The sequence below is a fragment of the Ctenopharyngodon idella genome, chromosome 14 (genome assembly GCF_019924925.1).
Source record: "Ctenopharyngodon idella isolate HZGC_01 chromosome 14, HZGC01, whole genome shotgun sequence".
NCBI lineage: Eukaryota > Metazoa > Chordata > Actinopteri > Cypriniformes > Xenocyprididae > Ctenopharyngodon > Ctenopharyngodon idella.
The window spans coordinates 15,591,427-15,609,290 of record NC_067233.1 but is presented as its reverse complement, the minus strand read 5'-3'; the positions used below and the strand labels follow the sequence as shown (position 1 = coordinate 15,609,290).

At 36.8% G+C, this 17,864-nt stretch overlaps 1 protein-coding gene across 4 annotated transcripts in view; it reads left to right on the top strand.

The window, feature by feature from the left end:
* The window catches only part of fstl5 (follistatin-like 5), a 158,495-nt gene extending 142,001 nt beyond the window's left edge, over nt 1-16,494 (top strand). For 2 of the 4 annotated variants that reach the window (XM_051860492.1, XM_051860493.1), the window contains exons 14-16: nt 2,573-2,680; nt 3,076-3,200; nt 14,030-16,493. In XM_051860492.1, the coding sequence (XP_051716452.1) occupies nt 2,573-2,680; nt 3,076-3,200; nt 14,030-14,732 (936 nt within the window). In that variant the 3' untranslated portion in view covers nt 14,733-16,493. Of the gene's footprint in view, nt 1-2,572; nt 2,681-3,075; nt 3,201-14,029 lie in introns of all 4 variants that reach the window. The other 2 variants (XM_051860491.1, XM_051860494.1) reach the window with 2 other exon arrangements.
* The last annotated feature ends 1,370 nt before the right edge of the window (nt 16,495-17,864 follow it).

Here is a 17,864-nt window from a genome sequence, read left to right as displayed (position 1 = left end):
AGTATAATCATTTTTGCAATGCTCAATGTGCAAATTAACATTTTTTTCATATTCGCGTGCATCCATGTAAGCACAATGAGGTGTGAAAATTGCACAGTAAGGCTATCACTGCACAAAATGAATCACTGGTTTCCCAGTGGAATATCTCCAGCCAGGTGACAGAGAATGGATATGGATGCAAAGCTATTATTGCAGACTGGCTGAGCTATTGTTACTGTCAGCACTCTATTTAAAATGCACACCCATAACCAAACTCTGCATGTGCAGAAACGTACAGCTGTGCTTTCGGAAGCGTCACACGTTCTCTCTGTCGTGGATAGTTGCTTTGGTGGACTTGTAAAGTTTTATTGTGACTTTTGTAGAATGTCAAAAAGCATTAAGCTTTAAGCACAGGGTGGGAATCAGCCTCTTTAATTAATATAATGAGTTCCAGTGATTTTATTGAATTCTCACAGGGACTCTTTAGAAGCAAACAATGTGGAAAATTGATCAATTTTTCAAAGACACTCTACTGACCAGGGGCAAAACTGCTAAAGCATCTGTCTTAGTTGTGCCTAGCATGAGATAATTCGGATATTAATTTTACTCTCATTAATACTGTTTAGCCTTGAATTATATTGTGTGCCATTTAGAAGTGAATTGAGCATGAAAGTGTTTGTACATGAAAGTGTTATTGAACATATGAATATAAAGACTTAAAGCTGCAGTCCGTAAGTTTTGCCTCTTTGTCACCATCTCTGTTTGAAACCTGCAATTGCAGTTATTTGCGGAATTATAATTTTTACGTGGGTTGTGCATTGGCACGGCTCCTCAGTGCGGATGAATCTAATGTTTGCTGTCAGTCACGGTGATACTGTACTTCAGAATCACAGATTCTACGTCTTGGAAGTATGACCAAAATAAGAATTTGAATAGAATCGGAAAATGTCATCTGAAGGAGTAAGTAACAAATCTGCCACTTTTGTTCTGACCAACTGAGAAAAAAGCATAAATAGCGCTGCCAACAGTGATTAAATCTAACAATCGCTTAGCTCTGTGCAAATGATTATAATTGTTATACTTTGTTCTCAATTTGTTAATGTTAACAATATCAGCATTGCGTGACTATGTGTATTTAGTGTGTATTAGCGTTACCTGTAGATTTCAATTTCTGTAGCCACTCCACAGTCCGATGTCTTTTGCTTTTGACTATGGGTGAATCTCCAGTTATCACTGATGATTGTCATTTGGACCTTTCTGGATTACAATCCACCATCAAAATGATAAGTTTAATTATTCCAGCTGCTGTGAGAAATGCTATAAATGATCTGCTACCTGCAGCATCCTCACATATAGCCTACTAGCTGGGACTCCTTTATGTAAACAGACGTGACGTAATGACGCAAAGACGAACAGCTACATGCTTGAATTTCCCACAGAAACCCACCAGTACTGATTTTATTATAAAACATTATTACAAGCTTACCGTTGTGAATCGAGCTAAGATAAGGAGATATTTTTGAACACTGGCTGGTTATGTACTTGCTCAAAAATTTATTTTGGATCATTTTTAACCAGAAAAAGTTACGGACAGCAGCTTTAATATAAATACAACTAAATTAATAGGAATATATTTATTTCTTAATGTTTTTGAAAGAAGTCTCTTATGCTCACCAATGCTGCATTTTATAAGCTCAAAAATACAGTAAAATATTGATATTAATGTTTTTAGTGGAAAACATTATTTTTTGCAGGATTCTTTGATGGATAGAAAGTTCAAAAGAACAGCATTTATTTGAAATAGATTTATTTTTGAAGAAGTGTAAAAGTCTTTACTGTCACTTTTGATCAGTTAAATGCATCCTTGCTCAATAAAAGTATTAATTTCTTTCCCCAAACACAAAAAAATAAATTAATAAATAAATTGCCGACCCCAAACTTTTCAAAGATAGTGTGTACAAGTTAATTAATAAATTATGTATAATTTAATTGTATAATTTTATAAATGAACTTTTTTTAATGGATCATGAAGGCAATTTACAAAAAGAAAACCTTAAACGGATCAACTATTCTGTTTTTGCTCATTTTTGTTGTTGTGTTGGACTAATAAAATTCCCCTGTTGTGTGACTTTAAGTTCTTTGAATTGCATTTAGTAAATTTCTCTTCCTGTCATTCCAGTTTAACCTCCTATGTGGCTAATTCAATTCAGATTTCATCTTATGAATTTAACATGAGATTTTCCTGACTCTGCTTACTAAATTACATTTTTAGTCAAGTCAGGTCACCTTTATTTATGTAGCGCTTTATACAGTACAGTACAGATTGTTTCAAAGCAGCTCTACAGTGATATCATGAAAATTATGCATTTCAGCTGTTGTTGATTCTGTTCGGTTGTAAAGATAATCAATTATTAAATTAGTTCATTTCATCATTTCAAGTAGTTCTGCAGAAAACAATGATGTCATCGTCCAGCTCTGTTCAGTTCTCATACAACAGCATCCATACAGTCAGATCAATAATATTCTTTAAATGTAACTACAGTATCTGATTTTGGTGAGCAAATGGAAACAGTTGATCTGTTGTTCTCAACAGACTGTGAGCACAGACCGGGTTCCAGTGAAGCTGCACTATGACAAGTCTCATGACCAGGTGTGGATCCTAAGCTGGGGAGATCTGGAGAAAAACTTTCCAACCCTCCAGGTAAGACAAATCACTCTAGGATCATCTCTGAGTGTTAATCACCACTTGATGGCTGCGTTTGAAAGCTGCTCTCAAACAAGAGAACTGGGACATTCTGCCTAACTTATTCTCTCATCTGATTATTCAAGTATATGAGTCGGCCCTGCTGAGTATGTTTTGATGATTTTAGTTGACATTTGTGGAGCATTCGCAAGTGATGTAAAATTGAACCAGCATAGCAAGGGGTCTCAGTGGGGTTCCATATCTCATAATAAACACAGCCTTTCCCTCATAATGCATAGCTTTGGTTAATCACAGGCAGAATGCTTTGAGCTCCTCAAGACATGCGCATGAAAGCCCTAATGAAATTGCATCACTTATGTTCCTATTGAATGTGTGACTTTTCCATGCATCAGGTGATCAGCCAGGCCAGTGGGAGCACGTCCCATCACACCATTCACACCCAACCAGTTGGCAATCGCTTCGACAGGGTGGAGGATTTCTTCATTCCTCCCATCAGCCTCACCATCAATCACATGAGGTAAAAGAGAGCGAGACCTCCACCAAAAATATATATGAGCAATGTATGAACACGTACTGACTGTGATTATAACTCCAGAGAAAACAGCTCTAGCTCTGGATAGTGTGTAAATTGCATTCAGGGACTGACATTTAGATCTTAATAAACCATTTTGTGCATTCATAGTCACTCACATGGGTAAGTAAATTTAGAGGTGGTCGAGGGGGAAATGTGAGTTTAAACCCTGAATAAACAGACCAGGAGATGTTGCGTGGATATGGAAATCTCATTTGAATTGATTAAAATCTGAAGTTGAAGATTACTAAGCATGCCCTGATCCTCTTACTGTCCCCTGTTGGCAGATGGATGTTTACTTACGCTATCATGTCGTGCTAATATAAAAAAATAATGACTCAATTCCAAACGCTAGAGAGATTTACTTGTTCTCTTCGTCGAGAGAGCAAGGCACTCTGCTAATGACAAGAACACAGTGGCAAACAATGTAAAATGTTCTCATAAAAATTACATATGTGACAGTCGTAAAGAAATCTTACGCTCTGTTCCAAAACCTTGCTGTCTGCTGCCTACATACACAGCATCCTAAGTGAAATGGAACCTCATAAGTGATTAGAACACTCTAGAGAGTGTAACAGTTCCACCCCACTTTTTCAATGGCCTTGGATCCAGAAGTATTTTTGTCCCATTTTTTTCTATTGGGATGTAAAAAAAAAAAAAAAAAAAAAATAGAGAGAGAGAGAGTTATAAGTTATAGGCCAACCAATTACAAGGTGAATCACAATATTCCAATCTTTGATTTGACGGAGAAAAGTATTTTGAAAATCATACAAAAAGACGAAGGTAACTGACTGTGTTTAAACAGCTTTAATGAGGGAAAGAACTACAATCTCATGAAGCAATCAAATTGACAACGTAAAAAAATATTTAAAGATATTGACTATATACAGTGCTGGGCAGATTACTTTATTGTAGTCTGTTATTGATTAAAAATTACATGACAAAAATTATAGTTTGTAACAATCTACATTTACTTATTTTAGGTAATATATTCTGACTACTTTTTAATTACTTTTAGATTAGAAAAAAAGAAAATTGACTATTTTAAGGCGGTGTTTTCTATTTAGAATTTATTATATGTACTTACTTTGTACATTATGTACATAATTTGTTTGCCTTTGAGGGTCATATCATCTGCTGCCCTCCACACACACACACACACACACACACTTTAAAAATGTCTGCTGGGGGTTGGGGGGGGGGGTGAGTGTGCGGGTTGGACAATGAAACTGAAAAACCTGGTTTTAGACCACAATAATTTATTAGTATGGTGTAGGGCATCCTTTTTGCGGCCAATACAGCATCAATTTGTCTTGAGAATGACAGATACAAGTCCTGGACAGTCCGGTCAGAGGGATTTTGAGCCTTTCCTCTTCCAGAACAGTGGCCAGGTCACTATATGATGCTGGTGGAGGAAAATGTTTTCTGAATTGCTCCTCCAAAATACCCCAAAGTGGCTCAAAAGTATTTAGATCTGGTGACTGTGCAGGCCATGGTAAATTTTCAACTTCACTTTCATATTCATCAAACCATTCTGTCACAAGTCTTGGTGTGTGGATTGGTGAATTGTCATTCTGACACACGTCACCCCCTTCAGGGTACAATGTTTGAACCATTAGGTGCTCATGGTCCTCCAGAATGGTTCAGTATTCATTGGCAGTGACGTGCCCATTAAGCACAGTAGGGAATGCCATGATATTGCAGCCCAAACCATCATGATCCACCCCCGTGCTTCACTCTGGGCAGCATCAGTCTGGGTTGTTTGCAGCTGTGGTTTTATGTTTTTTGGATACAATCCGTATTAGTACCTGGATATCCCTTTCAGACAACTTCCTCTTGAGTCGACAGTTACTCCTGATGGATGTGGTTCGTCCTTCGTGGTGCTATGCCATAGCTTTAGTCTCGATTCACCACAAAGACTTGCTGTCTTGGTCACAGATGAGTCAGCGAGACGCACACCAACAATTTGTCCGCTTTTGAACTCTGATATGTCTCCCATTATGTTGTGCAGAATGCAATATTTTATGTACAGCTGTGCTGTTGCTCTAATTCATCCTTAACACTCTGATGGAATGTAAAATCAGTGAAGATTGGCCACCAGGCCATGCATAAATAGGCATGAAACACTATATTGGCCAGTGTTGCAGTTTCATTGTCCAACCCCTTTCTATATATATACTGTTTTTTCACCAGGAATGCTACTGTTAAACATGATTATTTAATACAACTGGCTTCACAAAAAGCACATACCTTCATTCAGAGGCCTGTTCAAACAAGAATGAAAAATATATTATCATCCTCACCAACGAACGATAACATTCTGCGGAGTTATGTTGTTTGCTGCACAAGCTCTTTAAACCTCAGGTGGATTCTGATTGGTTTAATGTTTTTATCGTTAATTGGCTGGAAAAAAAAATCGTTCTGAAAGTGATTCCAATAATATCGTTCCTCTGTGTCATTATCATTATTGTATTGTACGTATTGTGAAAAGCGCTATATAAATGAAGATGACTTGACTTGACTTGTTGACACTGCTATTCTTTTAAATGTAGAACGAATTTCAGAAGTAGGCCAACATCTTTTTCGTTATTGTTAAAGATATCGTCCTTGGTGGGAACGGGCCTTAACAACCTTGTAGCTTAGAATAAGTCTGTCTTCAACGTTTTATAAGCTATTGTTAAAAAATAATTCCCCTTCAGAGAAAATTAGTAAGATTTTTGCTTTCAGAAGTGTTACTGCAGCAGATTTGATTCCCAACTGATTTTAATAGCCTTTTTGTCTCCAGCTCACCAAATGCCTTAAAATACTGCCTACATAGGCTGCTCACTACTATTTCCCAGAAAGGAATTATGATTGACAGTTTCTTTGCAATCTAGTCAAATGAAAGCATATTCACATTTTAATAAGGATATCCAAAAAAATCAGCATAACATTCAAAATAAAATTTGTTCATCTGCAGCATGAATCTCATGATCAGCGAACGCTAAGAACATTTATACTGTTTACTCATCAATGCAGAGTGCTTTCAAATGTTGTTTTGTAGCTGAAATTGTCTGCATCTTTTAGTGTTTTCTGCTGTTTGAAGGTGTTGGGGAATGACCATGTACTGTAGCAGTTCATCACAACATCTATTGACTAGCTTTTGTTAAAAGACATGATCCTAGTCCCACAAAAGAGAATTCATCCTGAGGATATAGCGTAATGCACAAAGACCAGTTTAATTTTCAATCCTTTTGGTGCCTAAGATAATACGGCTTACACGCATACCACACACACTCACAAAATACACACTGTCCTCTCAGTGGAGTCACTGAAACCAGAAGTTTGATTTCACCCTGTTGTTTACTAGCAGTAATATTGTGCTAGTAGATACATGCCACACCACAATTCAGTTCCTGTCACTGCAGTTCAGTGTGTGTCAGTCTTGTTTTTCTTGAATGAACTGCAGGATGGTCAGTTGAGGGTATGTACACTTTTTTTTTTGGCACTCTGCCCCAATAGGCTGGTGACATTTAGCGGTTCTGTCTGCTCTCTGATGGAGTCATGTGTTTCAGTGCTCCAAGTCAACGGAGTGCAACATCAGCAGTCTATACTGAAATGGAGGTTAACACCAGTGTAAAATATTGTAGCCCTCAGATCTTTGCCTGGCAAGACTTTGGATTTAGCACATGGCATTAGCTTTTCAATAGTGAAGTTGTGCTTCTTTGTAAATGCTGTTATGTAACATGTTTCACAAATTACATCATTGATCTAAAGGGAATAAGATAAAGATTGAGAGGGTGATTATGTAAGATAACAGAGTCACAGATCAAGACCAGACATGGTGATCTCATAGGTATTTGTATGTAAAGTGTACACACTTATTGAAATTTGAAACATCTAAATCCCTTTAACGCACAACTTTAGAGAGCTACAAAGGTATACAAATCCCTTGAATCTGGTTTTCCAGCACCTTAAGCTCAATAAAGAATCCCATACTTGCATTTATTCAGTAAATGATGCAGATACTTTGTCTAAAAAAAGATCTCTTGAAGGGTTGGTTCACCCAAAAAATGAAAATTTTGTCATTAATTACTCACCCTCATGTCATTCCACACCCGTAAGACCTTCGGACCACAAATATATTTTGATAAAATCCGATGGCTCAGTGAGGCCTGCATTGACAGCAAGTTAATTTACACGTTCAATGTCCAGAAAGGTACTAAAAACATATTTAAAACAGTTCATGTGACTACAGTGGTTCAACCTTAATGTTATGAAGCAACGAGAATACTTTTTGTGTGCCAAAAAAACAAAATAGCGACTTTATTCAACAATATCTAGTGATGGGCGATTTCAAAACACTGCTTCATGAAGCTTTGAAGCTTTACAAATCTTTTGTATCGAATCAGTCTTTAGTATCTTTCTGGGCATTGAAAGTGTAAATTAACTTGCTGTTAATGGAGGCCTCACTGAGCCATCGGATTTTATCAAAAAAATATCTTAATTTGTGTTCCGAAGATGAACAAAGGTCTTACAGGTGTGGAACGACATGAGGGTGAGTAATTAATGACAGAAATTTCATTTTTGGGTGAACTAACCCTTTAACGGTGAGTTTCTTTACTAATAAAAGTTCTTTAGTACTCTTTAATTTGAATCAAAGCTTAACAGTATGAAATTCATGTACTAATCAACCAGTCTTCAGAAATCACACCGAACATAATAAAAGTCATTTTACATAAATATATTAGCTCGCCAAGGCTGCATTAATTTGATCACAATTACAGTAAAAAGGTAATCTTGTGATATCTATTTGAAAATATTTTTTAAAATGTAAATTATTCATGTGATGGCAAAGCTGAATTTTCAGCATCATTGCTTTAGCCTTCAGTGTCACATGATCCTTTAGAAATTATTCTAAAATACTGATTTGGTGCTCAAGAAATATTACTTATTGTTTTCAATGTCGAAAACCTTTGTGCTGCTCAATATTTTTGTGCAAACTGTTTTTTTTTTCTTTTTTTTCTTGAATATATATATATATATATATATATATATATTATAAAATACAACCTATTTCCAGTATTCTATGAATCTCAAATGATTCATAAACATTGTATGTCCCTAAAGTCACACATGCAAAAAGGTTTATGTTTCAGAAGTGGTTTGAACGTTGATATTGTATATGTCAGTGATTATCTAAACCTAAACGTGTGTTAGGACCACACTACGCATGAATACCCATGAATAATAAATAGATGAACCAGAGAGCCCAACGTTCCTTGTAAATTTCTATGAATTTACTCGCGTAATCCTCAGGAGGATATTGATTTTTGAAAATATGCTGACATAATGAGATCTGCGACTGGTAAACAGCGCCAATGTCATTTGTACAAAACACTGTTGTAAGGAGGAATGTTTGGTGATCCGTGATCCAATAATTACTTCATTCGTTTCTCATTTGAAATGCCTCATGTGCTTTGACATCACCTGTGGCAGTGAACTGTTGAGGAGGGATTTGTACAAGGGAGAGACTGCATGTGACATTTTAGTCAGGTTGTCAAATTATTTCAGCATTTACACACCTTCACACTGGGAAAATAACAGCCTACAGGAATCCCATTCACAGCATTCATTGACTTTCTGTCATGCTTTTATCCGCAACCAGCCTGTGGGCAAATATGTTTATGCGTCAACAGTAAAAAATACATAACTTTATTTATTTCTTTTCTTTTTATTATACGGTAAGCCCTTTGCTAATGCTAATTACATATTTTACAGGTCTAAAGGGTTTGGTCAAATAAATCCTGAATGTGTTTGTATAAATGCAGGTGCAGCGATAAATGAGTAAATGTGTTTTGTTTGTTCATAAGAAGGGTTGTTTGGGATGCCCAAGGTGCATTTGGAGAACAATATTGATTTACGACAGGAAAGTGCTCCTATTAATTGCCCCGCAGTGCATAAACAAACCCATGGAAAACACAGAGTATACGCAATGCTACAAAACCACCCGTTTGTGTTGCGTTTTTTTATTATCATATTACAGAGCTGTCCTGTCTATTGACTGCATGGGTAGAGGCTAGTAACTTTATAGAGTAATGAAAACAGCTTTATTCCCATGGCTGCAGACATATCCGTAAGACAGAGCTGTGTGCGACAACTCAAAAAGATGTATGTGACTGTAAAGTATACTCTTCTGGTGTACTAAGGGATACATCATCACATGCCCTGGTAGAATTTTTTTTTTTATATCTAGCACTAGAAAACTTGTTTTTAATCATCATTGAGTGATGCAGGTTTCCTCGTGGGTCGCATCAAACATACATCTGTTTAACAAAGCTGAATGCTGATTCTAAATTCATTTTATCGAACCCCATAACACACAAGCATATCCAGGTGGTAGTTTTTCACAGCCAAGTTTGACTACTCCCCCCACTGTATTTTTGTGTCTGAAATACATTTTTTTTTTGCGTCATCTTTGTCAGTGTGCCCATTAGTACTATAGCGGCAGCCATCTTCACTGTTTTATTCATGTTTTTGCCGCATTGGATTTACCACCAAAACTTCACAGGCACAGAACGCCAGTTCTGTTTATGCAAGTGTAACCTGACTAACCAGACTGAATGAATTACACAACACAATTTTATTTTTATTTTTTTCTTATTTATTTCTTATTTATTTCAAGGACAGAAGGTAGACATACAAAGAGTATACAAAATACAAATACATACTAACTTAAAACAAAGCAAATCAACCACAACATGAACAAAAAGAAAAACTTATAATCAAAATGACATCATTTGGGAATGTTGGGTGTTTTAAAGTATTCATTTCTTTAAAGGATTAGTTCACTTTAAAATGAAAATTACCCCAAGATTTACTCACCCTCAAGCCATCCTAGGTGTATGTGAATTTCTTCTTTCAAATCGGAGTTATATTAATCAATATCCTGACACATCTAAGCTTTATAATGGGACCAATGAGTATGAAGCTTGAGAAAGTGCATCCTTCCATCATAAATGTACTCCACACAGTTCCAGGGGGTTAATAAAGGCCCTCTGAAGTGAAGAAAATATCCATATTTAAGAAGTTTTAAAGTAAAATATCTAGCTCCCGCCAGACCGCCTTCCGTATTCAACTTACGAAGAAAGCGTAATGCCTCTCGCAGTTCAAAATGCTTACGCTACGTCCTATGCCTTCCGTATTCAACTTACGAAAAAACGCAACATCAGTTACGCTTTCTTCCTAAGTTGAATACGGAAGGCGGTCTGGCGGAAGCTAGATATTTTACTTTATAACTTGTTAAATATGGATATTTTTCTTACACAAACTCATCGCTTCGCTTCAGAAAGCCTTTATTACCCACCCACCCATCCTCCCAAACCTTTATTTTGAATTGATTGGATCGTTGTGGTTCGCTATTGGTTTATCTCATGTGAGTGACTGGTTGTCCAGTCATCATCAGAGAAGTGAAGAGATGTCGCTGCAAGATGGAGGGTTATTTTGATTAAAAAATTATGAGGGCACGTTATTTTTTTATTTTTATATCATGAGCATGGATAAATTATTTATAATAAATACTGCAAAATTACATATAAAAATAAAAAAACAAGAATTGCCCGTTTTGATTTCATGTTGACTTTAATGCATTTCATTCACTGAAAGACATAAGCCACAATTTTGTCAAAAGTGCATATGTCGTGCCCAAAAAGAGTTTGAATGTACTTTTCATTTTGGTGTTTTCTGTTTTCCATGGAGTGAAAAGTACATTCACCCTTATGTGTATGAAGCAAAAGAAACCTTGTTCAAGTTCGGAAAATCACTTGTAAAGTGGGTCAGTTTGACCCACATTTAAACATCTTAGAACACTGGATAAACTTTATTTCTTCTTGAAATGTTGTGACTTTTTCTTATTTAGGGTCATAAATGTGCAGTTTTGACACATACAGTAGATGTGTTTTGGAAAAGCTGGACAAAAACTGACACCCATTGGTTTTCATGCAATTCGTCAAAATTTAACACATTGAAATACAACAAAGAGTCTGGATGAAACAGAAAACTAAAATATGAAATGTATATTAACACAAATGGAGGCACAAATAGCTCATCAGGAGGGAATTTTTCTTGCTAGCAAAATAATAATTACTGTTCTCTTGGAGTGTAGACTGGGCATTAAAATGCACACTTTTACATTCATGTTCCATGATCTCACCCCGTAGTTGCCGGATCTGTCGCCAGGCCTTCTTCCGGGACCTCATAATTTAAAAATTAAGCCCAGAGCATATCATCTCAGCCAAAACAGCCTGGCCTGTAGCTAATGGACGGACACCGGCTGCCAATTGATGGAGCTCATCACGGCCAGTGATAATCTATCCCATCGGTCTGTGACAGACGTGGCCTTTTGGCCAAACATAGACAGCGACCACATTCTCAAGTGCATAAAAGAAGATGGATGTCAGGGTTTGAAGTCTGCACTAGAATTGATTGGAGAGCATGCAGATTTAATTGAGCTTTGTCAGATCCTTCATTTCACTCACCAACTTCATTTGTTCTTTGTTCTTCTGAGATTTTTTTATAGCCAATTATTGGGCTCTTTGGATTTCTCAATGGATAAGACAAAGTGTGGCTGATTAATTTTTTAATTGAAATAAATTATGAAACCAGGCATCTGGCAGAGGATATTTAGCATAGACTGATGAATAGAGATGTGACATTGAATTCTTTCTCTCCCCGAAAGCTTTTGGGTCTTCCTCATTAGACTTGAACCTGTGCTCCGGGTTTATTCACTCGGAAGCTTCGTTTGTTACTTACGGTGTGGCAGCTACTCCTTATCCAAAGCAACTTACACTTCATTAATTGCGAGCCCAGTGCCCTCGGGGCAACATTATTCAAGTGAGCAGTGGAGTTAGATCCAGTTCCAAGCACACTTTAACTTGGTATTGGAGCTTTTATTTATCAATAAAGATCCTTAATTACAGAGCTTCAGGATTGGAAATTTTTAGATTGACCTCCTTTCAGTTCACGAGTTGAACTGACACAGAGAGTGTTAAATTGGAATGGCTAGAAGAATGTTTTACTGATTTGCAATTTGCAAAGAAATTCAAGACACAACAAGACAATTACATGACAAATTTTACAACAAAACAAACATTTCTTCTTTAATTTTGACTAATTATGCCTATTTATTCTGGTAGAATTCTTTTTCCAGCTGATTCGAAACTACTTTAAAAACAGATTAATTTTGTCATAGAGCAGAGCACCATGCTATCTCTGCTATGCTGTTTTCTGACAAATATTTTTTAAACATTATAATTTAAATAGTATATTATAAAATGAATAAAACAATATTGACATTGAAATTGAATTAAATTATTATATATTGATTATGTGATTGATGTCTGACTGAATTTTAAAGACTTAAAGGGGTGGTTGATTATGATTTCACTTTTTTAACTTTAGTTAGTGTGTGATGTTGCTGTAAGAGCACAAACAACATGTGCAAAGTTACGATGCTCAAAGTTCAAAGCAAAGAGAGAAATTTTTTAAAAAGAATTCTCTGTTTAAGGACTACAATAAACGGCTGGTAGGGACTACAACGAGCTTCTTCCCGGGTTGGTGACATCACTAACCCTAAAATTTACATAAACCCTGCTCCCAAGAACACGCAACAAAGGGGTGAGGCCATGTTATTGCAATACAGTACGTAACACAAATGCAATAGCATGTCATAAATGCAAGATGACAACATGACAAGTTATAACTGTAATTAAACTAAACTATACCTGTTCTATCTTCATGCAGCATATATTCTCTGGCTCTGTAGGATCTTACAACAGTTCCCACACAAAAGATTTAAAGATTATCATGACAGATTATGCTAGTCGGTGACTTTAAGATATCCCACATCAGCTACATAAAATAAGCAACTAACCGTTCAAAAACGTCCTGTTGTATTCTACATGTTGTCACTTCTTCTTGAGTCTCTCCATCATTGTCCGACTTCAGTTTGAACATAAAAGGCTGAACAGTTTCTGACATTTTCAGTGAGTCTTCGTGAGGTAATCGGCGCTGCTAACACTATGTGCTAACACGAGCTCTTGAAACCCCGCCCTCTGCTTAGCAGCAGCAGCTCATTTGCATTTAAAGGGACACACAAAAACTGAGTGTTTTTGCTCACCCTCAAAAAGTGACACATTTATCATGCTGAAAAAAAATTATCTGTGGTGTATTTTGAGCTAAAACTTTACATACACACTCTGTGGATATCAGAGACTTATTTTACATCTTGTAAAAATGGCATTATACCACCCCTTTAAGGTAAATTGGTAAATTAAAGTAAACTTTGAGGTAAATTGTGAAAATGTATGGTCCATAAAATGAAAGTTAATTTATCAAATATAATGAAATATACTTAAACTAAATGCATATATAGATAGTTTACAGATGGCATTTTAAACATTGTATAATGTTCCTGGAATTACCCCTTATGTTATATGATAATATGTTTAAAGAACATTTATTTTAATTGTCATAAAATGTTTAAATTATAAGACTGAATTATTGCATTTTTCATACTGTAAATTTATCATTAAAAAACTAACATTACACAGCAATTTACTTTTTAAAATTCCAGTTCTCACTCAGTTAAAAGGGACTGAATTGGAATATAAAAGGCATTATTAATTTAGTTCTGAATGCCGCAACAGCCAGTTCTGACAAAGAAATAACATAAACAGTAGTAGTTTTACATGGCAATGTTTTCTGATGTCGTCTAACACATGTTCTCTCATTCATAGGTTTGGTATTGTCCTCCACAAGAATGAACCAGCTCTTCATAAGATCGACTTGGAAACCACCTCCTATGTGAAAAACATTAGTCTGCAGCAGTATGATTGCATCCCACAATCCCTCGCCTACACACACCTTGGCGGATACTACTTTGTCAACTGTTGGCCGGACTCAACAGGTGCGGTACGACCACAATTAATCATCGATAGCGTAACAGACAATGTCATCGGTCCAAACGGGGATGTGAGCGGCACGCCTTATGTCTCTCCTGATGGCCACTATTTAGTGAGTGTGGATGACCGTGACGGGCTAATGCGCTTGCAGCCCGTGTCCGTGCGAGGCGAGATCGGCCAACCCTTTGACATTCACACCAACCTGCACCTGTCCGATCTGGCCTTCATGCCCTCGTTCACCGAGGCTAACCAGTATAACGTGTTCGGCAGCTCGGGCCGGCAGACAGATGCTCTTTTTGTGGAGCTCAGCACCGGTAATGTCAAAATGATCAAGAGCCTAAAGCAGCCCACGTCATCTGCGCAGTGGCCTTGGAACCGCCAGAACAGGGTCATGACTGGCAGTGGGCTGTTTGGACAGTATCTCATGACCCCGTCTCAAAGCTCCCTGTTTATACTGGATGGGCGGCTGGATAAACTCAACTGTGAGATCACCGACGTTCCCTTGGGAAATACTGTGGTGTGGGTGGGAGAGGCGTAGGCCATCTTAAATGGGCTTGAGAGGGAAACAAACAAACAGGTTGCACTGAATTTGATCTCTGTTTAATTTATTGAGAATAAAAAAGTCTCAAAGTTTGGAACAAAAAACAAAATTGAATTTTCAAAAACCTGCATTGGAAAAGAGAACTTGGGAAATGCTTGTTTTTGAAAACTCTGTCAGGTTTTTGAGTCAAATAGCTATTAAGTAGTTTCTCCAAAAATATTAGGTGGTGTCAAACTAGCATTGGTATTTTCTAGCAAAGAAGTCAGTGGGAATCACTTCGTTTGAAGGTGAGAATTGTTCAAATGAATCAACTGATACGGACTCAGAAAAACTGTATTTTTAATGACATCTTTTAAGCATAATATTTCCTCATTTCCCCGCTAACACTTAATACATATACAAAATGCATTCGGCCCATTTTTTCCAGTGCCTTGAAGGAATACTCGCTAAAAAAGAAAGCAAACATAATTATTCCCCCCGAGCCTGTGGATTAAACCCTCCTTGGCTTTCTCACACAGAGTGAAAACGAGAGCTACACTTAAATTTCACCTGTTTATAACTCCCACAGACCCCGAGGCATATCTGGCTTATTAAAACAGCATCGTGCTGAGAAACTGTCACCTACTGTGGATATTGAGATATCGGTAATGATGTGTTTGACAACTGAAAATCTTTATGAAAAGTTTGGGTGTAAGAATGATGACACTGAGAATTGTCTGAAGTCTTTGTGTTGAAGCCCCAATTAAAACCTACACGAAAATCAAAACCGGTTAGATCAGTGAATAAATGAGAATGAGTCTGTTACACAACAGAAAACATAACATACATAGGGACAGTTATGCTCCTGTATAATCTTAGTAAGAGAGGATGTAGAGTTTCAAGGGCACATAAAGAATCAAGTTTTAGTTGACTCAGCAGTCACAGCCACTGCCCTAAGAGTGTGCTTTCAGTAACTGGTGCGTTGCGTGGTGTGATGTTAGACATAATTTATGCATTACAAGGATTATATAGCTGGGAAACATTTATTTAAGTGTTTGAGACAATGCTACAAGAGCACGAACAAAGGAATCTTTTAGTGTCAGTAGGAAGCACAAGCGTGTGCTCACGATGTTGAATTATTTCCTCAATGGACAGTCTATGCATTTTCATTGACACGCCAGCCGATGGGCTGCATGAATTGAGCTTTTTCCCCCCAGATTAGTTACGTTTATGTTTTTATGTTTTAGTTTTAGATTTTGTATATTTTGTTAAAATGCATATGAAATGGCTTTTTATTGACTGTATTTTCCTTATTCCCTGAGTAACCATGACTGTTTCGCTTTTTAGTGACTTTTACTTTTTCTTGTGTTCTGTAAATAGCAGGTTGGTCTACGCTCACATACAACACAATAGCTAGCCGAAATCATCTGCAATCGGTTCAGGTTGATTCGTTTCCCCTTGTTTATTTTAAAGACAAAAGAACTGCACTGTCTTTGTTCCACAAATGACCAATTACATTGTGATGTCACATCCAGAGATTTCATAAGCTCCATGTAGCCATGTACGTTGATTCTCGTGGTTGTTATGTAGAAACATGCTTGTCATTTTGGCAGTTAAATAAAGCCTATAACTTTGAAAAAAAAAAAAAAAAAAAAAGGTTTTTGGTTATTATTTTGTCTCAGTGATAAGAATAGACCGGAAAATGAATTAAAATCCCAATCCGCATGAATTTATGCATTAGTGCATCAACAAATTGATGGATTCAGTATGAAAGTGATTCATTCAAAGTGCAATTGTTATTTATCTTGCAGAATGTCATAATTTACAATTCAATAATACATCATGGTCCGTTACACAGCCAAACTTCATTTATTAAAAACTCACTTTATAAAGCTTGAAGCATGCTATTCCACATAAGTAATGAGCACCTTGTAACAAGAACTCAAACTCACATACTCGAATTTGGGAACTAATACATCTGGGGCAATGACTGTCAGAAGAAGCTTTGGTTTTCATTTTATTTTACCGTCCTCTTTTCCACTCCCTCTTTCCGCCACCGTCTTCTTTTCTCCTCTTTCTTTCTTTCTTTCTTTCTTTCTTTCTTTCTTTCTGTATTCCTTCCCTCCTCTCCGACTGATCCATTATATTAATAGTCTTCTTTTTTCAATCTCGCTCATAATGCCTAATGAATGCACAAGTTGCTGCATGAACGAGACCAAGGCGGCACTGCAATTATCTATTGTCGGTCATTTATCTTTCTTCCATTCTCTCGTTCTCTCATTATAGGCCACACACCCACCATTTTTAGACAGATTTAGGGATAATTTAGTGGTCACAGTTTAATATGTTCATGCCCTTGTTTTCTAAGTCTGATCATCATCACTCAAGTTCACAAATGCACAAAGACCCAAAAATACATGCTTTTTTCAAAGGGGTGTAAGTTTGGGACCTCTTGTTAACTCTAACTACAAAGTAATAATCATTCTAATTCCACACCACAGCTATAATGATGACAAAAGTATAGTTGAAATCACTTTTAGAAAGATTTTTCCAGCTCAGGACTGATAAAAAGATTGACAGGCAATCTAAATCCACCCGACTTTAAAGGGTTAGTTCACCCAAAAATTAAAGTAATGTCATTTATTACTCACCCTCATGCCGTTCCACACCTGTAAGACCTTCGTTGATCTTCGGAACACAAATTAAGATATTTTTGTTGAAATCCGATGGCTCAGTGAGGCCTGCATAGCCAGCAATGACATTTCCTCTCTCAAGATCCATTAATGTACTAAAAACATATTTAAATCAGTTCATGTGAGTACAGTGGTTCAATATTAATATTATAAAGCGACAAGAATATTTTTGGTGCGCCAAAAAAAACAAAATAACGACTTATATAGTGATGGTCGATTTCAAAACACTGCTTCAGGAAGCTTCGGAGCGTTATGAATCAGCGTGTCAAATCATGATTCGGATCGTGTGTCAAACCGCCAAACTGCTGAAATCACGTGGCTTTGGCGCTCCGAACCGCTGATTCGACACACTGATTCATAACGCTCCAGAGCTTCCTGAAGCAATGTTTTGAAATCAGCCATCACTATACAAGTCGTTATTTTGTTTTTTTGGCGCACCAAAAATATTCTTGTCGCT